This window comes from Neofelis nebulosa, chromosome 9, assembly GCF_028018385.1.
Source record: "Neofelis nebulosa isolate mNeoNeb1 chromosome 9, mNeoNeb1.pri, whole genome shotgun sequence".
Classification (NCBI taxonomy): Eukaryota; Metazoa; Chordata; class Mammalia; order Carnivora; family Felidae; genus Neofelis; species Neofelis nebulosa.
Window position 1 is genome coordinate 6,396,354 of NC_080790.1, and position 24,564 is coordinate 6,420,917.

Genomic DNA, 24,564 nt, shown 5'->3' on the forward strand with positions numbered 1-24,564 from the left:
TCCCACCCACTTCATTAAGCGTGAGAATACAGCTAAGCTTATGGAAATAAACACACCACGTAAATTATCATAGTAAGCGTAAGACAGCAGAATGCTGCGGTTTCTTAAAAGCTCAGACCACCTGCATTTCACATTATCAGCAAAGTAATGTACGTTTTAGACACCACGGCAGATCAATTCCTTCCTCTCTTCCACTACTAAAGCTAACTTTGGAAAAGACTTAACATTTTGCAGGATAAATAGGCTAGAAATGATCTCTTTCTTCATCTTTATGCTTTAAGCAGATGCCACGATCCAGTAAGAGCTCAGACAATAAAGAATCACATCTTGTTGAACTTGTAATGTGTACAGATGGCATGGCCGAACACAATTATATTTTTAAAATAAATTTATAAATATTATTCTGGAAATTATCACTTTGAACTGAAAATATTTATAAGACTATACTGTCCCTCTTGAAGTTCCTCTTTAAAGGAAACAATTCTTTCACATTTGTTTCAAAACATTGTTACGTTGAAAGTCAATGAGTTGTTTTCAATAATATTTCAGAATTTTAAACTCTGAAATAAACCAAGAATAACAATAACTAAGAATACTCTAAAAGAGGTTCATTGTATCACCTGGGCTTTAACACATTCCTGAGAGTCATTGCAGTGCCCAGCCCCAGACCCTAAGAACGGTATTATAATAGCACCTCCTGCACGAGAAGCCAAGGTCCCAGACATATCTACTACTGTTAATAAGACTCCGGCTAATGAAACGTACCATAGCCCTCATACATACCATGTCGCGGTGCTCCAAGTTGACCCCACATTTCAGCAGTTCCTCCACAATGTGCACGTGCCCTTCCTTTGATGCCGAGATCAGTGCTGTCCAGTTATCCTGGAACACACAGTCACAAACGTTACCATTTCAAAACCAAAAAACAAAAATCCCAAGTGAGGAAAAATAAGTTCGACTTTACATACCAAATGATCATACCAAATCGACATGATTTGACCCCACTGTGAACTAGTCTAAAATAACACCGCAGCATAAGCTCTGTCAAGAAGTTACCCGTCTGCCTGCGTGACCGCAGTGTGTCAAGCGCTCTCACAGCTGCTTGGTCTTGTCACTGGCCTTCTAACCACACTCTGAGGTTTCGTGGAAAAAGGAAAGATGACTATCAAAACTTCACAGCTAATCCTTGTGGCTAGCAACCATTGCTATAAATTGAAATTAAAGAGCTTGTCATCAGATTTAAGAGCACATTCACAGGCTATTAAACTAACGCAATCCCATATGATGGATTTAGAAACTATGTGATAAAGAACTACTGTCCTTTCTTTTTAAATAAAGGCTACAAGTGCCCAGGTGTATGTGCTCCCTATTCAGCCAGTGCCAGCTGGGTATAAAAAACAGGAAGTGCTGAGACCTTTCACTGAAAATAAAAATTCCTCTCCCGTGTCACCCCTTTAAAAAGCAGACTTGGTAGAGGAGGCAAAGTTAAGACAGATCTGAAAGCACAACTGTAACCTACTAATTTTGAATCCCTTCTCAAAAACAAAGAGCAGAGTCATGGAGAAGACAAGAACAACAAAGAAGTAGATTATTTTAATACATACCAAATCTTCCAGATTGCAATTAGCTCCATTCTTAATTAATTCTTTCACTATTTCCAGGTTGCCTTGTTCAGCAGCTATCATCAGTGGAGTCTGGCCACACTAGAGAATATAAAAGACACAGAGAGCTTTTCAAGATGCTGTGCTGTAACTGAAATGCCACAGTTAAGTACACCCTGCTTATCACAATGGATGTCAAACATTGTTTACAGAATTTCTTAAGTTTACAAACACCTTTGAAATCTTAAGTTTTCAGTTGACTAATAATATAAAAGTCAAAGAGAAAACAAAACGGTTTTTTTTACTACAGCATTAGTAGTCTACTTGGATGCTAAATTTCATTCAAAATAAATAAACATGAGGGGAACCTGGGTGGCTCAGTCGGTTAAGCGTCTGACCTTGGCTCAGATCATGATCCCATGGTTCGTGAGTTCGAGCCCCACAGTGGGCTCTGCACTGACAGTGGAGCCTGCTTGGGATTCTTTCTCTCTCTGTCTCTGTCTCTCTGTCTCTTTCTCTCTTCCTCTCTCTCTCTCTCTGCCCCTCCTCACTTGTGCTTTCTCTCTCAAAATAAATAAACTTAAAAAACAAGTAAGTCAACATGAATAATACTAGGCTCTGAAAAGTAATCACCACAATGTATATAAAAATCTTAGCATTCGGGGCACATGAGTGGCTCAATTAGTTAAGCATCCAACTTTGGCCTGGGTCATGATCTCACCGTTCCCGAGTTCGAGCCCTGTGTCAGGCTCTGTGCTGACAGCTCAGCACCTGGACCCTATTTCAGATTCTGTGTCTCCCTCTCTTTCTCTGCCCCTCCCTCACTCACGCGCACGCTCTCTCTCTCTCTCTCTCTCTCTCTCTCTCAAAAATAAACATTTTTTAAAAAACTCTTAGCATATTTATGGTAACCAAATTCTCTAACTATAGCAGATAGAATATGATACAGAATGTGGTTTTAATATATTTAAGATGTTTGTCAAGGGCAAAGGGGAGGAAAGTAAAATAATAAATAAAAACAATCTAGGTGCTATATATATAATATACATAAACAGTTTTTTTAAGACCTCCCTTCTAATCTTAATTCATTAAACTAAAGCTTTTGCTCATGACACCACAGTTGCCCAGCCTGTGTGCCTAGAATAAGACACGGTAATAAGAGACAGTACTTCCTGAGCCCTGAGACAGCGTGGCAGGGCCCGGGCAGCCAGATCCTGGGATGGGTTCGCCTCCAGCAGCAAGGCTCACCTACAGCAAGGGCAACGCACACACTGTCGCCTTCTGTGAGGGCCACGGTGTGAAACAGGTTAGCGGCTCTGGGCTAACGGTGACGGCACTAAAGGTGTTACCACATACTTAAGGTATACGAGAAAAGATTTACACCGAAAATTAAGTTCGATTAGATAAATATTTATCGAAGCATCTATTTACTATGTGTATATCAGTGGGGGGTGGGGGAATAGCCGTGATTTTTAAAATGCTAATATGACATCATTTCTCTGCTTAAAATCCTCAGTGGTTTCCTGTTGCTCTTTTGGATCAGAACCAAAATACTGACAGTGGCTGTGGCAGGACTACCTCAAAACCTATTCTGGGCCATTCCCTCCTCACCAACAAACCCGTAAGCTCTTTCCCACCTCTGGACCCTCACACAAACTTTTCCCTCTGTCCCACCCAATTAACTACCAAGAATAAAGTCGCGGCTGTTTCTAAGTTACTCTCTCCACAACTGTAGTTATAAGATTGGTTAAGCAAGAACTAATAGAATAAACAAATGTTTTGTTATAAGGCCCAGCTTATAAGGTCACATCAGCTCTTGGGTCAAACATCAACCCCTCAGGGAAGCCTTACCAACTCCTCTAGTTTTCCTTTACTATACTAATCCTTGTTTGTAATTACTTACATTTGTGGGATTAACACCTGATTATTATCCTTTCTCTTAAAGGCTCTAAACTCCACGAGAGTAAGAAGCATGTCTGTTCTTTTATTTAATACTATATCCCCCCTCCCCCCAAAAAAAGAGAGGCAAACCAGGAAACAGACTCTTAACTATAGACAACAATCTGATAGTTAACAGGAGTGGAGGGGATAGGGGATGGGTCAGGCGGATGATTGGGGGGACGCGCCTGGGTGATTGGGGGGGGCGCCTGGGTGATTGGGGAGTGCCTGGGTGATTGGGGGGCGCCTGTGTGACTGGGGGGGGCGCCTGGGTGATTGGGGGGGGTGCCTGGGTGACTGAGGGGGGCGCCTGGGTGACTGGGGGGCGCCTGGGTGATTGGCAGACACCTGAGTGGCTCAGTCAGCTAGGCATTTGACTCCTGGTTTTGGCTCAAGTCACAATCTCACGGTTCCATGAGTTCCAGCCCGCATTGGGCTCTGTGCTGGCGGTGTGGAGCCTGCTTAGGATTGTCTCCCTCTCTGTCTCTGCCCCTCCCCTGCTTGTTCTCTCCCTCTCTCTCTCTCTCTCTCAAACATTTTTTTTAAAAAACAAGCGAATAATTATAATAATTGGCAAAAATACAACAGATACTATTATAATAACATAGGAATTAAACACAAATATTGGTTTAAACAAAGCACACACCTAAAGTGCATTAAACACAGACATTCTCACAGAACAACGGATACTAAATTACATGTCATTCAACCAAAGTCATTAGGGAATGAGGTATTATCCACAAATAGGTTTTCCAGGTGAAAAAGTTTATCCTTTAAACATTAAATTTGATTATATATTGCATGGTAGCCATTAATTTATAAAGCAATGCACACATTACTTACTACTTATTAAACAGATTACCTTTACACATCATGTTTACAATTCTGAGTCATAACTACAGACACCAATTATCACACCCAGCTTGCCTCTGTCAGCTCTAACCTCTTTGACCAACTTTCTGCAGCACCCTTCTCCCTTCTAGTCAACCAGGATAAAAAGTGAGACAACAAAGTCATTGGTATAATATATAAATTAAAGCCAATTAACCCTGAATCTATAGCCCTAAGGATATGTGAATTTTACATCAGAATTCTCAGATTAGTAACTCCAGAGACTCAGACGTTTTTTGTTTACTTTTGGGGGTCACAGTCACGTCAGACTGTTCACAGAGACAGGTGCTTCTAGCATATGAGGGGAAAAAATAACATAGATGTGTAAAAATACCTATAACACAAAAAAAAAAATAAATAAAAAAAAATAAAAAAATAAAAAAAAATACCTATAACACAAACACAAAAGATGATATAAATGTGACTAACTAGAAACACGCCAGACGAAAGACTTGAATAGTCGTTCGTTTCTCTCTTGCAGAAACTATTAGTTGTCTCCCAATATAGAGTGACGGTATTGTGTTAGGGGCGGCAATGTGCTCAGCTTAAAAACAAAACCAAAAACAAAATCCCCACGTAGTTCAGCCTGGCTTGCAGCCGGAATGATCCCAGGACACTGCCCCGGCTAAGTGGCCCAGGCCGCCCGGGAACCGGACGAGCTCGGCCGGCCTGTCTCTGGGCTTCTTGCCTCACGAGACACAATGCCAGCGTTGTGACGGCCAACGCGCAGTGACCAGCACACAGCGAGGAGTGGACAGAAGGGCAGAAGGAGCCTGGGAAGATCTCCTGAAGCCGTCACATCAACCTTGGAACGGTTCCTCCGGCTTATCAGCGCGTGAGAAAAATAAGACCTTAAGTTGATGGAGACATGGTTGTAGGAGCTGTCACACGCAGTCCAAAGCGATCCTTAACTGATACACCTTTGACAACTACACCACTCAAAAAGATAAATAATTTACCAAAAAGGTTGCCATGAAGTTATTACATTCTAAAAGATAGAAGAAAAGTGACCTTATAAGCTGGGCCTGATAACAAAACATTTGTTTATTCTATTAGTTCTTGCTTAACCAATCTTCTAACTACAGTTGTGGAGAGAGAGTAACTTAAAACAGCCGTGACTTTATCCTTCCATTTTAAAATGAATCACTAAAGGCCCTTTCCATACCTAATCCCACGCATCCCAGTAAACCCCAAGCCCACTGCTTTCCAAACTACACAGGATCACCTGTTTACATAACCCTTACTCCACTTACGATGACCTCAAGCCGGAACACATTAGAACAGAACGCTGCACCAAGGGACGTTCCCCCGACAGGTCACCATACTTTATCTCAGCTCCCCAGAAGACTACAGTGCAAAAACACTTCCTACTCAGGATCCCTTTTTGTTCTTCCCAAATCCTAGGTAGTCCTACTTGAATTTATTTAGGTGTACTAGACCTCAATAACCAGTGCCCTTTAAAGCAAATCTTGGGAGAATATATACTTCTTCCAATAATTGTAGTGAAACTAAAACATTTTTAAATTCTCCTTTGAAATTTGCCTCAGAGCCTATTTCTAAGCACATAACAAAATCCACTCCTTGAATTGACAGTCCCACTTCATTTTCTTGGAGAATACTGTCCCACCTCAGCACTAAAATCTTATACCAAGAAGACCTCAGAGAAACTTTCTGTTCTTTTCTAAAAATAAAAGCCCATCACTACTTTACAAAGGGCGAAGACCTGCCATCATTGAGAATGTTCACAGTCTGAGATTTATCTAGTTTACAAATAAAGCAGAGAGAAAAGGTGGCAGGAAATTAGCATTTACTGATGGCAGCCAATTGTATGCTAAATACAGAAATTTCCCCCACGTTACTTTATTTTATTTTAAGGTTTATTTATTGGGGGAGGGCGGGGAGGGAGAGGAGAGAGACAGACAGACAGAATCCCAAGCAGGCTCCACGCCATCAGCACAGAGCCCAACACTGGGCTTGAACTCACGAACCACAAGATCATGACCTGAGCCAAAATCAGGAGGCAGATGCTTAACCGACTGAGCTGCCCAGGCATCCCACAGGCTAAGTTCTTCTTGCTTTTTGTTTTTTAAAGTAGGTTCTACAACCCAGTATGGAGCCCAACATGGGGCTAGAACTCATGACCTTGAGATCAAGACCTGAACTGAGATCAAGAGCCAGTCGCTTAACTGTATTTTATTGATTTGAGACCTTTTCAAAACTGATAACCAAAACACATTAACATAAGGTAATTACATACTTTTAGGGGCAACAAAGAAGAGAGGAAATCCACACAACTTTATAGAATTCTATAAACTTTAAATTTTATAAACACTTGTAGAAGCAAAATGCAATAAAAGGACTTGAGAAAGCTACTTTGTCTCCATCACTCACACTGAGCCATAGTTTAATAATCCAGGTTGTTTCAAATCATTATTTTAAAACTCAAATTTGAATGGATACAATACTACACTAGATATAAATACTATTAATATCAGTTAAATGCTACCTCATGCATGATGTCAACTTAAGCTCTATACCAAATATGCTTAATTCTTTACACGAATTAGATTAATAAAATTTTGTGCTCATTGATGTGCTGTATTTGTCCTCGCATGTGAGGCTATTTTTTCAGTATTCCCATAGAAAATGTCTATGAAGTGATACTTAATAGTTTTAAACTATAATCATTTTATTATTCCAAGTGTGTGAATATATACTAATTAAAATGACCACTTTTGTAAGTAATTCTTTTTATTTTTTAAATATATTTTAAGTTTATTTATCTTGAGAGAGAGACAAGAATGAGGGAGGGGCAGAGGGAGAGGCAGAGAGAGAGATCCCAAGAGGGCTCTGCACGCTCAGTGTGAAGCCCAACATGGGGCTCAAACCCACGAACTGCGAGATCATGACCTGAACCAAAATCAAGAGTTGGACGCTTAACCGACTGAGCCACCCAGGTGCCCCTAAGTAATTCTTTCATAACAGTGAACAATCTCCAATTATAAATTTTCTCTTATCTGTTTAGAACAATTATTGACAATGCACAATCACAGAGGAGTTACCTACCCAAAACATACTGTGTTCAATATAGAAACACTGAATATATCAGTACATCATTGGATGAACTTATTCTGAAAACTCAAAGAATGGCAACAGAGTATAAACAGATTATGATCTGAAATCAAATAGAACAGAGTTCAAATTTGGGTTCTAACAGGTAATATCTTGGATAGGAAACTGGGGGAGTAAGTCCTTTACCTGTAAATCAAGATAAGTATCAGCATTATTCTTTTATTTATTATTATTTTGCAATGTTTATTTATTTTTGAGAGAGAGACAGAGACAGAGCACAAGCAGGGGAGGGACAGAGAGGGGGACACAAAATCTGAAACAGGCTCCAGGCTCTGAGATGTCAGCACAGAACCCAACATGGGGCTCGAACTCACAAACTTCAAGATCATGACCTGAGCCAAAGTCGGACACTTAATCAACTGAGCTACCCAGGTGCCCCTCAGCATGAGCTGATTCAATAAAAACACTAACTATCACAAGGTTATTGCAATAACAAAATTTTTTTGTTAAGATTTCTTTATGAGAGCTAACATTTAATGAAATGTAGGTACCCTATGTCAGAAATAATCATAGTCATACACTAGTAACAGTTGATTCAACAGCTTTAAAAACATTTATAATATTTGCATATTCATGTTCATAGCAGCGCTATTTAGGCAACAGCCAGGAGGAAGAAAAATCCCAAAAGTCCATCAGTACATAAATGCATAAACAAAATGTGGTATATACGTACAACTGAATGTTACTCAGCTTTAAAAAGGAAAGAAATGTTGTCACACGCTACAACATGATTGCACCTTAAGCATATTATGCTAAGTGAAATAAGCCAGTCACAAAAAGCCAAGTTCTGTATGATTCCACTCATATGAGGTACAACGAGCAGTCAAGTTCCTAGAAACAGAAAGTAGAGGAGCAGCTGCCAGGGGCTGGGGAGAGAAAGAAATAGGGAGTTGGAGCTTCAAGTACTGTTAACAATCTTACCAAGGTGAAGAACTTCCTATTTCTTACATTTTTCCTTGGCCCAACGCCTTGTACACAGCAGTCGGTAGCCAACCAATGTTTGTTCAAGGATTTTAATTTCAGAAACTTGGTCTTACCTCGTTTCTCTCATCTACATCTTTGCATTTTTCTAGAAGAGCTTTCAGGGCAGGAATGTTTTCCTCTTCTACATAATTTATTACACTCTGTGATATCAGAACTGACATTTTCACGAAAAGCTGTGGTTCTCTTTACTGCAAAACCTGTCAGAAGCAGATTAGATAAAACACACATACTGATTAGGAAAGCACAGATGTGATTGAGGGGGGAAAAAAACCAAATTTACTCCTGACTATATTATCGTTCTTCACCTTACATTTGTACCAGTAGACCTCCACCCGCAGGAGTGAAGGCCCCACCGCCCAGCTGTCAAAACGCCCACCCCTCCCTTGCCAAGACTCACACACGACTCGGCCTTAACTCATCCAAGTCCCAAACCCCACACGCATCCCCCCAGCCGTCCTCGTCACCTCCCCTACACAAAAGGAAGTGCCCCACTTCTCCTCCACCTCAGGAAATGGCAGCTCCAGCTCTGTTCCTCCATGGAATTCTCTCTGCCTCGTCTCACCCTCTCCACTCCACATTCAATCTGTCAGCAAATCCTTTTGGCTCTACCTATAAAACATACCTCACATCCAACCACTACTCACCACCTCCATCACAACCACCCTGGTCCAAGCCACTGTGACTTCTCATCTAGATCCTAACTGTTCCCCTTCCTTCCGTTCGCCTTCCTCACGATCGATCCTCCGCGAGGCAACCACGGCGATCTTCTGAAAACGTAAGTCTGACCAGAGCTTCTTAACGCATAGCATGCATCGGCATCACCTAGACAGCCTGTAAAACACAGATGCCTGGGCCTCGCCCCCAGAGTCTGACTTGGTAGGTGTGGGTGCAGCCCCTGAGTCTGCATCCTTAACAAGGTCCCGGCAGCCGCTGCTGCTGACTGAAGAACCACACCTGGCAGAGCGCTGAGTCAGGTTACATCCTTCTTTGCTCAAAGCCTTCCAATGGCTTCGCCAGGAACTCAAATCACGGGTGTTACCTTGGTCTCCATGACTCTAAGCGACCTCATCTCCCACCACTCTCCCTTATCCATTTCATTGCCTGAAGAGGTCAAGTGCTGTGCCACCCCAGGGATTCTGTCTGCCTAAATCTCTTCCACCGAAATGCACATGGCTCCCTCCCTCACTTCCTTCAATCACCTTGTTAGGAAAGTCTAATCTGACCATGTGATGTGAAATAGTAACAACCTCACACATACTCCACAGGGGTCCCCACATTCCCACCTCCTTGCCCTCCTTTATTTCTCAGTGGCCCTTACCACCATTGGAAATACGACATATTGTGTGTTTATTGTCCATCTACCATTACTAGAATGTAAATGCAAAAAAAGTAGGCATGATGTTGTATCCAGTTGGACATCCAAATACAAATAAACAAATCTCAACCCGTACCTTACACAAAATGCATATACTAAAATTGACCTAAATATCTAAAAAACACAAAACTTCTAGAAGATAATATAGACTATTCTGGATTAAACAAAGATTTCTTTGCTATAACACTAAAAGCATGGTTCTCAAAAAAAGAAAATCGATAAATCAGTTCACCGAAATTAAAAACTTTTTCTCTAAGAGAATACCATTACCTGGGACTAGTGATGTCTTTTTTCCTTCCATTTCCCCCCCCCCCTTGAACAATGTCAATTACTGGTATTCCACGCTTGTCCCCTCATCGTACTTTATACCTCCTGACTTCTCGAGTTTCACACGTTCACAGACGGACAGCAATCATGCCCCAGGATGGCTCTACCCCGAGCTTTACTCATACCTGATTTCTCTGATGAGATTTAGAACCTGAGAGCTGAAATTCAAATGAGTTTTGGGACTCTGAGTTAAAGCCGAACTGAGACTTTGGGGGCCCTTGGGATAGGTTGATGTGTTTTGCATGTGGGATGGAAGTCTATCTTTGGGGACCAGAAGACAAACTATTCCACTATATGATTCCATTTATATGACATTCTGAAAAAGGAAAACTATATGGACAGAAAATAGAACAGAAGTTGTCAGAGTCTAAGGGGGGAGAATGAGGTGACTACATTGGGGTACAAGAGCATTTGGGGAGTTCTTGGACTATTCTATATTCTGATTATGGTGGTAGTCACATGATTATATATGCATTGTGTCAAAATTCAAAACTGGACACTAAAAAGGTAAATAATATTGGTGTAAATTGTACCTCAATAATACCTTATTTTTTTAAAAATCCTCAAACTTAAGTAATTTCACTCCTCAGAATCAATTCTAAAAACACAAAAAACATGGACAAAGATTTTAAATGCAACACAATTTTATTCATAAGAACAAAAACTCAGATATGGGAGATTACATAAATTATGATATGGTCACACAGTGGAATCAGATAGAGTTGTCGACATGTTTCCAAAAAAATATACTAACGAAAAAAAATGTTCGTGATATATTTAGTGGCAGAAGAAAAACTACAACAAAAAACCAAAAAAACTATACAATATCTCAACTATTTTAAATATATACATTTTAAAGTACTGAAATGAAACAGATCAAATGGTGATGGCATTAATGTAAATTTTATTTTCTTTAGAAACTTTATTTCCTAATACTTATCCCCTCTCCAGGAAGTATAATTGACATACAATATCCTATTAGTTTCAAGTGTACATTGTTATCTCCATCTGTCACTACACAAAGTTATTACAATACTATCGACTCTACTGACTGTACTCCCCAGGCCGTACATTACATCCCCTAGAATATGATACTTTTATCACTGCAAACCAGTGAGAGAAATTTTTTGAAGTCATCACCAATATCCAGCGCCTCCATTTGTTCTCACATCTTCTAGGATCAAGGCTAAAACCCCACTCAACCCCATAGCCCAGCCAAGCTGAAGCACTCAGAGTTGCCCCCACCTGCGTCCTGCTCCACACACCCCTCCCTTCTGCTCAACTTACTCCCTCCATTTTGAACACTATCCTCACATCCACCCTTTCAAAGCACTGACTGCTCTCTTCAGCGTGCAACAGTTACCATTTTCAGTCTAATGTACTTCCCAACATCTGAGATGGGCCAACCCCACTCTCAGTGCCCTAGTTCAGGGCCTTGACCATATACGCTAATCAAGACTCCTGAGGGTACAAGAGACAAATTTAACCCAGCTTCAGCCAAACAGGGGATTTATTTTAAGGATACTGATTTATTTCCCATAAGCACACTGTGGGAAAGGTGGGTGTCCCTGGACCTCAAATGCCAGGAGAATTCTCATTCTCTATTATAGACCAACTTTTTCTACACAAGTGGAAAAATGGCTGCCAAGAGTTATCTAGGCCCAAATCGGGTTCTCAAATGGGAGAAAGCAGATTATGGTTTGTTCCCAGATTCAAAAGTCCCAGCTTGGATCAAGTGCCAACCAGAACCAATTAACTATGGTCACAGGGTTGGGAGGGGGTTACAAGGTCACATAGTATTGGCACTGTTTTCAGAAAAGAGAAAACTGTTATAATCTAGGCACTTGTCCCAAAAATTCCTACTGCACCATCTCTCACCTGGATCAATGTGATAGTCCCCTAACTTAGGAAGTCTCCTGTCTCCAGTCTTCCCCTACCTCAATCAAACTGCCACAGCGAAGCAAGAGGGATCTAAATAACTTCCTTTTTAAAATCCTTCTGTTAGTTCCCCATAAATTCATGCCGGGAGAACAAAAGATGGTGGTTTTATTACTCACGAGTCATTCAAGGAATGGAAGCCCCTGAAGCCTTTAAACGCCATTGTAAATATTCACTATTCAATTCTACGATTCCTATGGAAAACTCTGCTCTGTGCAGAGCAGTGAGAACTCATACACGCATTCCTGGATTATGATGGTGAAGACAGGTAGATCCTTCACAGTCTGGCCACATCTGACCATTCCAGCCGCACCTCTGTCTTCCCTTCCAGACCCATCCCTCCCACCCTCTACCCAAACCTGCTTCCCCACTCCCAGGTCCAGGCAGACTAATCTACTAATCTGACCGCCCCACACTTTCTTTTTGCTGGGCCTCCGCACCCATATCCCCCTGAGTTTAGAAAGCCCATCCTCCACAGATATGCCCAGACAGTTTCTACTCGTCTTCTGGACGTGGCTCTAACATTATCTTTTTCTGGAAGCCTCCACTGGCTGGCTGCTTCCTCTGGGTTGGGCCAGTGCCCTGACTCTCCGACTCCACACTCTGTGCACACACCTAAGCTTAGACTGCTTGTACACCATTTTGCTCATCCTTGTCCACAGCTCTAAACTCCAAGTTCTTGCAAGAACCACCTGATATCTAACACAATGCCCATAAAATCGGGGCCGAGAAAGAGAAAAGCAGCCCCTGGCTGTCAGGAACTGGCCTGGCACGCACAGCCTGACCCTGGTACTGTCATGTGAAGATAAACACGAACAGCCAAGTGACTGTGTAGTGTATACCCAAGAAACAATGAATAGCATGGTGGGGGGGGGGGGGAGTTTTAAGTAAAAGTGAGAGCTAAGACTGGAAAGTGAGGGTGGCTGGTTAGATCCTAACTTCTTCAAAGATGAGGGCTGTCTGTCCTTCGTTCTCATCTCCCCGGAACCTACCACAGGAGCAGTGCAGGTAGAAACATCCCAGATAGCTGTCAAACTGGATAAATGCACAGGTATACCAAACGTGTCTCCTCCCTAGGTCTTTGCTGCCCACAGGCCCTGCTTCCCTCAACAGCCCCGTTTTCTACCATCAACATAACCAAGGATGGGCACGTGATCTGGGACCTGCGAATGCTCAAAAACATAAGCCTGGCCAACGAGATTCCTCCCCTGAGAACTGGGAATTAGAGACAAAGACTCAGTTATTATGGGCCATTTTCAAAACGATACAGTTTTGAGACAGCCAGTCAGCAGAGAGAGAACTGAACAGGTAAGAACAGAGAAAACGACTCCCCATAAGGAAGAAAACAAACGTGGCCCCCGGGGAGAGGGGCAGAAGGTGAAGCTGCCTTGGATGCTGACTTCTTGCTGATTCCCATTAAGTCCCATAAATCTCCTCTTCCCTGAGGTAAAAGAGTAAGTCTCCAGCCCTTGCCTTCAAAACAGCCCTAAATAGTGGCAGATAAAGCTGAGAAACTGACAGTTTTTGAGCAAAGGCAGGAACAGGGAGATGGCACGCTGGCATGGTCCTGGGGAAGGTAATCTCCCAGCGGTGTACGTGGCCCCGACTAGAAAACCACAAAAAATGAGAACTCCCCAGCCAGGGAACCACCAAAACAACCCACGGGAGGGGGGACGGGCGGTGGGGATGACGAAGAAAGGACAGATATGAGCTTGAACAACGTAAGATCCTCCATATTTGACCTTTTCACCTACCAAAATATCGAGAAGAGAGATTCGGGATGTAAGATCAAAGAAACCATGTGACTGGAGATTTTTTTTTCGAAATCTTTGAAAACTCAAAGATGATTAGCTGCCAAGCATAGGTGGCTGGAGGAGGGTGCAGCCATTAACAAAAAGAGGGAAGAGGGAACTCCGAAGTTGGGGGGGGGGGGGGTGGAGTCAGGAGTTCTCTCTGCAGGGTAATGCCCCCTCCCTCCTCACCAGTCCCGCCCTGGGGTGCCTTGGCAGGCTGAATTTGAGGTGCTCCAAGAACAGCTGGGTTGGATAGTCCACCCGGCACTGGGAAAAACAGATCTGGAAATCATTCACACGAAGAATGCAGAACAAGGATTCTCATCCTTGCGTCCACCGGAGTGACTTGGTAAGCGGGCCAGATACACGTATTCCTTGGCTTCTCCCCCAGAGAATCCCATTGGGTAGATCTGGGGTGGGCCCAGAACCGACATTTTAACAAGCACCCCAGAATGATTTTCATGAGCGTGTCGGTGCTACTAAAGCTCGAGAACAAAGAACGCAATCTTGCCCGCAGAATTTATCAACCTTGACTCTCCATCAACTCCCCTAAGGTGCTTTAATTTTTTAGACGTTTGGTCCTCCGTGTTGCCCAAGTATGGGCAATGCCAAGACGTCAGAATCACCCCCGCCCCCCATAATCGGAAGGGGTGATTCCGGAGCCACACCCCAGGCCAGCGGCAGGGCTAGGGAAACCACATTTTTAGCCAGCGCCCCTAGCGGCGGGCAGAGACGGTTCCTTAAACGGTTATTAATAAGAAAACACTGCTCATCGGTTTAAACCCCTGTGTCAACAACGACTTGAAAGAACAATAACCCAATATTGCTGGCTGACAAGGAAATCGCTTCCCTATAAATAAATCCTAGACGCGTCGCAATCAATGGCTTGCTGGTATTTTGCCAGGCAGGTAAAGGCCCACACAGGACAATGGAGCAATGAAGCCCGGTAAGAAAGCAAGGGAAGAAAACCAACCACCCCGCCCTTGGAAGCCCGGGGAGACAAATCTGGAACGCCTGCCGTAACGGTACCAGCGACGGCGGGTCCCCAAGTGGAGGCCGTGCCAGCTGGACAAAAGAAAAACAATGGTTTCACCCAGGTTCCCCGCCCCCAGCCAAGCGCCTCTCCGCCGGCCGGCGGACTGACCACCGCAGACACCAAGTCCCAGACCTTCCCGGCGCTCCAGCTAGCCGGACCCCGAGCCCCCCCCCCCCGCCCCCGCCCCCACCCCGGCTCCCAGCCGCGACCCCCCACCCCCGGCCCGGCCCTCTCCCCGCCCGGCCGCGGCCCTTCCTCACAGGGCCTCCCCCCTCCCCTCCCCCCCCCCCCACGCCCGGCCGCGGGCCCTCCGCGCTCTGCCTCGCCCCCTCCCCACCCACCTCCCTCCTCAACCGGCCGCGGGCCCCTCCACACCCGGCCTCGCCCCCTCCTCACCAGGCCGCGGGCCCTCCGCACACGGCGTCGCCCGGCGAGACACCCGGCCTCGCCCCCTCCCCGCTGGGCCTCGCCCCCACCTGCTCGCCCCAGTCATCCCGCGAAGCCGATCACCGCACTGACCGTCTCATAACGCGGCCCGAGGACCGCGCCTACAGCTCGAACGGAAAGGACCCGCTTTGCCGCGGGCGCTGTCAGAGGACGGGAAAGGGAGAGACGGCGGCTTTCAGCGCTTCGCCCTCAACAAACCCGGCGGCCATTTTCCTCCATCTCCGCGAACTGACAGATCACGTGGCCGCGGGGGGCGGGGCGGGGCGGAAGGTGGCCACGCCCCCCCGGCGGGCGGGGGCCAGCCTCGAAGGCTGCGGGGCGCGCGCGGGCGGGTGGGTGTGGTGCAGGGTCAGCGAATCACCGCGCTCAGCGGCCCTCCGCCCCCTCCCTCTGGCCTCCAAAGGGGTGCAATTTGACAAGCGCCGCGGGCAATATTTTCTTCCTCGTCAGTGTCACTCTTCGGATTATCGGTCACTCACTCCTAATCCCTATTCACCATTGTAATCAAATTGTACGCAGAGTAATTTAAACCCAATTATAATTTCAGAAGACATCTCTAAGGCTTTGCAAACGAAGGCCTGCTCAAGCCCCTTCCTCGGGAACCCACAGGAGAGGTGTCAGCCCCGTTGAGCGCCTGTGGGATCTGCACTCCTGGTCTTCCAGAGAGCCCACCGCCTCCCTCCCCAGCTCCCCAGACCCCTGGCCAGCCCGGGCCATCCACCCAGTCTCTGCTGAAGGTACCTCGGTCTTTCCCGAGGCCAGAGCGATTGACAGCTTTCAACTCACTTCTCACTGTTTCACTCGGTTCCAGACTCCTTCCTGGAAATGTTCCCCTCTCTGGGCTTCTATGACTCTCATTCTGCTAGTTTTCCTCCCATTCCTCTGGCTGCACCTGTCAGATTCGACCTCCCTTAAATTGCTGGTGTTTCCAGAGTTCAGCGCAAAGCTGGACTCTTCACCGTCCCCACCCAGTGTGATCCTCCTCCCGGACTGCTCCTGTCTGGGGACCTGGCTCCTGTCGCCCAGCCACCGAGACCGAGACCGGAATTGGGAAGTCTTTTTATAACCTCTCCCTCCCCTTCCCAATGATATCCCATCAGCCTCTTTATCAACCCCCATCAGTCTAAAGGCTGCTGAAGCTCCCCTCCAGGGCTAACCCCAGAGCCCCCAACCCTCTCCCTGCCTCTGCTGGTGCCCTGCTAACTGGTTCTCCAGCAGATTGCTCCCTCAGGTCACTGCTTTGCCTGAACTCCTCAGCAGCCTTCCATTTCCATAAAATAGATTCCCAAAAAGTGCTTAACACGCAAGACTCCTGGGGGGGGGGGGGGGCGGGCCCCTGACACACTTCTAACCCCTGCTCCATCCACTAGTTTCCACCTATCCTGCCCCCACCCCCAGGCTGGCAAGTAGTTACAGTTCCTGGAACAATGGGCCTGACTCTTCCTCATTTCCATTCTTTTCCCTGCACGTTCTTCCCTGCCTCCTGCCCAGCTGCTTCCAAGAGATGAATTCCTTTTTCTAAGATACAATTTAAGTAGTCCCCAGTTTTGTATAGCTTCCTGGAAGACTTCAAGCAGAGCTGGCCAGTCCATCTTCGGTATCCATAGGGCCTAGTAGGTACTCAGCATGTGTTAAAGCATTTTTAACCTGTTTACCTGTCTTCTCCCACTATAAGGTTCAGTCCATCCTTATTCCGCACCAACTCCCTTACCCTGTTTGGAACAGTGTCTGGCCTTAACAAACCACTGAGGAAGAAACCACACTATCTACAACGCTGTCAAATTATTTGGGGGTGCTCCCTCCTGGTCTCATGCATGTCACAGCAATATCTGATGGAGCCATACTCCTTGTTGGCTTTTTCTAGAAGTTGCCAGCTTGATCCACGGAGAAATGTTTTCAATGGTTCCCAGCCTTGGCACATCAGACGCATCCGTGAGCCTTCTTAAAAACTAAGAGCACACTTGGGGATTTAAAAAAACATCTCCCCAGCTGATCCTAATGACATAACATTCTCAGACTTGGGTTTGAGTCCCATCGTGTCCAAATCAGTGATTTCAATATGAACATACTGTTTTAATGTCAAGTAATTTTTTGAAGGCCTACACAGGATAGCAGGTGACATTTTCGTAACCCCTGATTGTGACAGTGACATGGGAATAGGAATTTGTGGTTTGACAAGAATCGGTAGCCCCAGAAAGGTAGCCTGGGCTCGAAACACAATGAATTGAGTAGTCAGCCAGGCATTTGACAGATGTTCTGGAGGAGTTTGCGCACACAAAGAGAAAATGTGGCTTACATATCAGAAAACGGGCCAAGAGGCAGTGAAGATCTCACTGAAGTGTCGGCCAGGGAGATGATGACTCAGGAAGGCAGGGTTCTTGAATCCTCATGCGCCTTCCCCGAGGAGCTCCCCGGCCTGTGATAATCCCCACGGCACCACCACGCGCCCCAGCCCCTTCACCCCATAATTTCTGGAAGTGCAACGGGCCTGCCCGGTTAGCACAACCACCCCTTCCAACAAGCTGGCGTTAGACAGGCCTCAGCTTCTGTATCAGCTGAGCTCTGCCCACCCAGCAGGTGTCAGCCGGGCTGAGTGCCAGTGAACCGCCACACCAGAACACCTCTCTGGGGGATACTGGAATATACAACAGCAAGCAAGGTACGGGAGGTGGGGCAGGAAGCTCTGGTCCTCCAGCTTAGGTGGTCCCAAGCACCCATGCACTGCTGTGGGGATTTCTCAGTTAAGAGCCTGGCAAATCCCATTCTAGAAGTGCGACGTTCAGTCCCAGACGCCAGAAAGACAATTGCCGATGCTACCTGAATGTCCTCCCTTCCGCTTTCACCCCGCCCCCCCCCAAAAAAAAAACCCTGAAGATACTCAGTGTACAAGTGGTCCTTTTAGGAATTGTTTTTAAAACAGTCCATATCATAGCCTGGAAAGAAGCTACTGGAAACAGGCTTTACTCCAGCCCAAATTTTAGTGGAGGATGAGAGGAAGGTCAGATGACAGCAAGGAAAGCAGAGAGGGAGAAGAGAGAAGCACTGAGGGAAATGAAAGATCTTGCCAGCTAGAGTTCCTCCTCCCTTGCAGATCTGACCTGGGGAAGGGAGAACCTTAAATTCAGGAGTTTTAGTATTATCCGGGCCATGCATTTAATTACCAAAATGAGAATCTCTAAACCAAAAGTGAACAGATAGTTTTATGATCTAAGAGGGAGGAGAAAATTATTTTTTTTTAAAGTTCATTTATTTCTTTTGAGAGCGAGCGAGAGAGAGAACGCATATGGGCGCATAGCAGGGGAGGGGCAGAGAGAGAAGAAGAGAGAATCCCAAGCGGGCTCCACACTGTCAGCATAGAGCCCAGTGCAGGACTCCAACTCTTGAACTGTTAGATCATGACCTGAGCCGAAATGAGGAGTCAGACGTTTAACCAACTGAGCCACCCAAGCGCCCCAAGGAGGAAAATTGTTAAGTGATGAGCCCTACTGGATATTTCATCCGCTCCCAGGGGTGGGGAGCGAGGCGTAGCTGTGCAGAGTCTGTGCGTAGAGTTCGTGCAGGTGCGGTTCTGAGGAAAAGAGAGTTATTTTATAATCCCGCCATATCCCATTCTCCTCTATCAACACAATGGTTACATTTAGGAAATTACATCTGTTTTGATAATAAATATGCCCTAACTCATGCCAAATGTCGTTTATTCCTTTCGTGCTTAAGGATTCTAATACTCCCACCTTGCTACAATGTAACTACTGCAAAATAGAACTGAAATTCCTTCTCCTCCGTTTTCTTTCGAGCCTCTCTCTTTTTCCACTTTCCTTGATCTTTTTGCAGTTTATACAGCTTGCCTAAATCTTTCTGGCAAACCCATCCGAAGGCTTTCCTGCTTCAGCAGAAACACGTCAATCACTCTGAGAGTCTGGCCTCTCTACGTGTCCTGTGCCATTACGTGCAAGGAAAACTATGAGGTATCGTTCCACCCCTCACCACCCTCCCCATCAACACTGTAATTTTAATCACCCTTCCATCTTTTTTAACAGTATCAGCATATCGGGATGAGGATCTCAGCAGCCCAATGTCCTTACATGGCTTCAGTTTCATTTTAGATCATATTTTCCATAGAAATCTTAAGAAGTTATACACACTATGTTGCTTTTAAAACGGCCTTCCTTTGGGGCGCCTCTTGGTTTCAGCTCAGGTCATGATCTCATGGTTTGTGAGTTCAAGCCCCACGCCTAGGCCCTGCACTGACAGCTTTGCAGGCTGCTTGGGATTCTGTCTCCCTCTCTCTCTGTCCCTCCCCCACCCTTTCAAAAGAAATAAATAAACATCTTAGACTGCTTTCTAGGGGTGCCTGGGTGGCTCAGTTGGTTAAGTGTCCGACTTCAGCTCAAATCATGATCTCACGGTTCGTGGGTTCAAGCCCCTGTGCTGACAGCTCAGAGCCTGGAGCCTGCTTCAGATTCTATGTGTCCCTCTCTCTCTGCCCCTCCCCTGCTTGCGCTTTATCTCTCTCTCTCTCTCAAAAATGAATAAACATTAAAAAAAATTTTTTTTAATTTTTTTAACTGCTTTCCTTTGATTATACAAGGAGCATGTGTTCATTATGAAGAATTTGGAAAATGCAAAAAACCTGAAGAGGAATCTCTCCTAATCTCACCACAGAGAGTTCTTTAACTTTCTAAATAGATTTGAAACAAAAACTTTATTGACCAAAGCTATTACCTGTTTTTTTGTAAGTTATCCTTTATTTTGAGAGAAAGGGAGAAAGAGCACACACACAAGCAGAGGGGCAGAGAGAATCCCAAGCAGGCTCCATGCTGTTAGCACAGAGCCCAACATGGGGCTCGATCCCATGAACCATGAGATCATGACCTGAGCTGAAATCAAGAGTTGGACACTCAACCGACTGAGCCACCCAGGTGCCCCAACCAAAGTTGTTGCTTTAAACATCCATTACTGAAAAGGAGAGGGGATAACAGGGATGTTGTTGAGATGTCATTTTTTTTTTGCCTTAATTAATGATGGTGTCACTGTCACTTCTCTTAGTATCTTTGCCAGCTTCCTCCCTGACTAATTAGTATGTTCCCTCTACATTAAAACATACACACACACACACACACACACACACACACACACACACAGAAGGAAGTCTCTTTCACCCTCAGATGCACCAGAAAGAAAAGGAATACTCTGGACCACAGCATTAAGAACAGAAATGAGAGGCAGTGCTGAGGGGCAAATGTAAAACCCTGTGTACAGATGGAGTGGGGACAGAGGGAGAGACAGAAAGAGGGACAGAACTGGAAGAAAGAAAGTTATAAGAGAGTTCATTATCAGTTCATATGAAAAAGACTTTGAGTTTTAGTTGTTTGCAGGGCAACTAAAGTCAAACAAGAAAATTAGCAATTCAGGAAACAATAAATGTTGGTGAGGATGCAGAGAAAGGGGAATCCCTTTGCAGTGCTGGTGGGAATGCAAACTGGAAAACAGTATGGAGCTTCCTCAAAAAATTAAAAATGGAGCTACCCTACAACCCAGCAATTGCACTCCTAGGTATTTATACAAAGGACACAAAAATACTGATTCGAAGGGGCACGTGCACCCCAATGTTTACAGCAGCACTTTCAACAATAGCCAAAGTATAGAAAGAGTCCAAATGTCCATCGACCAATGAATGGATAAAGAAGATGTGGTATATATATTCGATGGAATATTACTCAGTGATCAAAAAAAAAAAAAAAAAAAGAAATCTTGCCATTTGCTACAATGTGGATGCAACTAGAGATATATTATGCCAAGTGAAATCAATCAGTCTGAGAAAGATAAATATCACACGATTTCCCTCAGGTGTGGAATTTAAGAAACAAAACAGATGAAATAGGGGAAAGGAAGGGAAAAATAAGATAAAAAGGGAGAGGGAGGCAAACCATCAGAGTCTCTTAAATACAGAGAACAAACTGAGGGTTTCTGGAGAGGTGTTGGGTAGGAGGATGGGCTAAATGGGCAAGGGGCATTAAGGAGGGCACTTTTGGGATGAGCACTGGGTGTTATATGTAAGCGATGAATCCCTAAATTCTATTCCTGAAACCATTACTACACTATAGGCTAACTAACTTGGATTTAAATAAAATTTAAAAATTATAAAAAAATAAAAATAAAGCCAAACTAGGCTACCAGCAGGGCACATTTTCATGTTACCAATCTAATAAGTTTACTTAAAGGGACAACAGGAAGAAGAGAAGAGAGAATTCAAGGATGTGGTTAATCTGCAAATCAAATAAGCCGTACGTTCACTGAAACCCACTCCAGCCCATAAAAACAGAAAAGAAGTGGTCAAATTACATTTATCAGTGTACTTGAAGCAGGAAGAGAGTGAGTCACTGTACTTTTCTTCTATACTGGTGCACAGTCTTTTCCTGAAAGTAATTTTCCTCCAGGGGCACAGGTAGGCCATAAACATGTGAAATTAACTAAAACTTTTATTAGCTTTGGTCAAGAATAACAGAAAAGTAGACAATAGAATGATTCAAAATACCGCCAATATAAGGAAACGGCCCAAATGACTATCATCTGACGTTCTGAATCAGTTTGCTCAAAGAGAAACTGACTAATAATGAAGAACTATGGAATTTTATTCCAATAATCATGTGCTCCTGACATTTTATTCCATTAGGAATTTCGACCCATAAACCACAATGTGAGTAGGTATTTTTGGTGGTGCTTTTTGGTGGAAATTCCTGTACAAATGGCTAAGCAATCCAAACTTCATGCTGCCACAGTGATTGCCTGGAAGTTTCTCTCATCTAGAAGATAGCGTTTCAGTGTATTTATGTTTGCCAAATCATCTCTGTTTTCATCAGTATTGGAAGAGGAAAACTTGCTATCCCCATGCCGCTCTGTACTGCCTCTCTTCCACACCCTCCCTCCTCCCCCGAAATTGCACTGTCCCGGGATTTATGGCACATTGTTAGTAAAATATCCCCTATTTCCTCAATTGCTTCCCTTCGACATTTGCTCTAATGAAAACCCTTCTCTCTCTTGAGATCATACCTGTCTTTGCAGACATCTTAAGTGTTAGCTGGTTTCCTTCTCTCATCACTGACCCTGGAGATGAGGAAGGTGCCCTCCTTCCTCCTCATTGTCACCTGCAAAAAAATTGTCTCTGCTTCCTTCCTAAAACCCTAGGGTTTAGAAGCTCATGCCATCCCTCCTTGCTGCTGACACCTACAGACTCCCCTGGGTCACTCCCTACTGAAAAAAATTAGAACCTGATAATTGTCACTCTCTCCACCACATGATCCTCGATGATTTCAATATCCTTACAGAAGAACCTGCCCACACTCTGGCTTCCCAGGTCCCTGGCCTGCCTTCCAACAAAGATCTTGTCTACCGTTCTAAGTCAGGCCGCCAGGGGGCGTGCTTCGGAGCCTGTTACTCCCCCAGGTATACAGGTTCCATCTGTTCTGACACCACCTTGCACTTTTTCCATGACCTTAGCCCACGTTCTTACTTCCGGTCTGGAATCAGTACCGGAGCATTGCTACAGTTACAGTACTGTCCTAAAAGCACAGGGATTTTGATGAATTTTATGTTGTATGATCCAGAAAAAAAAAAAATTCTAGTGCATGATAGTGCATTGGTAACTCTATGCTAAATCACTGAGAAACTCTAAATCTCAGTGATTTAGCATAGAGTTACCAACGCACTATTACACACACACACACCACACACACACACACACACACACACACACACACCGTGTGTGTGTACATACACATAAGCTTTTATTTTAGAATAGTTTTTTTTTCAAGTTTTAATTAATTTACTTATGTAATCTCTACCCCCAACATGGGGCTCACACCCACGACCCTGAGATTGAGTCCCCACATACCCCACATGCTTCCCCAACTGTTAACATCTTATCTTAGTACATTTGTCATGACTATAAACCAATGCTGACACATTATCATTAACTAAAGCCCACACTTGATTCAGATTTCCTTAGCCTTTCTTTTATCCTAATGTCCTTTTCTGTCCCAGAATCCCACGCAGGATATGTGACATTTAGTCGTCGTGTCTCCTTAGGCTCTCTTGACTGTGACAGTTTCTTAGACCTTTCTTATTTTTGATGCCCTTGGCAGTTTTGAAGAATACTGGTCTGGTAGTTCATAGAATGTCTCTCCACTACGATGTGCCTGCTGTTTTTCTCCTGAATAAATTTTGACCGGAGAGAACTTCCTTTTTGACCAGGTGTAGATCTTCCGCTTACAATTTTACATGTCTAAGGATGGGAAGAACATTTCAAATACTAGCACGGCAAGCCGGGAATGCTGGCTTCAGGCGGCTCCCCGGGTCATGCCTCGGCCCAGAGAGAAGTGGCTCATGTCTGAACGCTTAGTCCTCATCATTCTGTCTGGCACGTAATATTAGCTTATTGAACATTTCCTGACTGAGGCTGTATCCTGATGATGAAACCAGAGTTAGCTAGGCAGCACAGGTCGGGGCGGTGTGGTATGAAGGGGAATCCTGGGTAAAGGGAACAGCAGGTACACAGGCTAGGAGGCAGGAGAGAGAGATTGGAGGAAGTATAATTATCCAACAAGGCTGAAGCATAACAAAGGTGAGTGTCTTAGTCGATGGGGCTTTTAACAAAATACCGTAGACCGGGTGGCTTATAAGCAACAGAAACTTCCTCCTCATAGTTCTGTAGGTTGGAAGTTTAAGATCAGGATGCCAGTGAGGTCAAGTTCCGGCGAGAGGCCCTCCTGCATGTTGCAGTCTGCTGACTTTTCACTGTGTCCTCCGCGATGGAAGGGGCCAGGGAGCTCTCTGGGGTCTCTTTAATAAGGGCACTGATCCCATTTTGAGGACCCCACCCTCATGACTTAAGGCCCCACCTCCTAACACCATCACCTCGGGGTTAGGATTTCAACATAAATCTCATGGGGGTCACCTTCAGTCCATGGCAGTACGTGTGTATCAGGAGGGGCGTGAATCAGGAGAGAAAAGCACAGCGCAGGGTAAGCGGGGGTTGGATCGTAGAATGTATGCCATACTTAAGAGTTTGAATTTATCATAAAGGTTTCGGGGAACAGTTTCCTT

The 24,564-nt window shown here is 44.8% G+C and overlaps 1 protein-coding gene and 1 long non-coding RNA gene across 18 annotated transcripts in view; one reads left to right on the forward strand and one right to left on the reverse strand.

The window, feature by feature from the left end:
• The window catches only part of KIDINS220 (kinase D interacting substrate 220), a 103,671-nt gene extending 87,994 nt beyond the window's left edge, over nucleotides 1-15,677 (reverse strand). For 6 of the 17 annotated variants that reach the window (XR_009248166.1, XR_009248167.1, XM_058682482.1 and 3 more), the window contains exons 1-4: nucleotides 15,535-15,675; nucleotides 8,600-8,743; nucleotides 1,605-1,703; nucleotides 784-882 (exon numbers count right to left, since the gene is read on the reverse strand). Coding sequence is in view for 15 of the 17 variants with exons in the window: in XM_058682482.1 (XP_058538465.1) it covers nucleotides 784-882; nucleotides 1,605-1,703; nucleotides 8,600-8,707 (306 nt within the window). In the remaining 2 variants the exon portion in view is untranslated. Of the gene's footprint in view, nucleotides 1-783; nucleotides 883-1,604; nucleotides 1,704-8,599; nucleotides 8,744-15,491 lie in introns of all 17 variants that reach the window. The other 11 variants (XM_058682479.1, XM_058682470.1, XM_058682472.1 and 8 more) reach the window with 4 other exon arrangements.
• Nucleotides 15,678-15,706: 29 nt separating this feature from the next.
• On the forward strand, nucleotides 15,707-19,800 carry LOC131484324 (uncharacterized). Its single transcript, XR_009248168.1, has 3 exons — nucleotides 15,707-17,075; nucleotides 19,294-19,427; nucleotides 19,500-19,800. It is a non-coding gene; the product is annotated as an uncharacterized LOC131484324 (long non-coding RNA).
• Nucleotides 19,801-24,564: the final 4,764 nt, after the last annotated feature.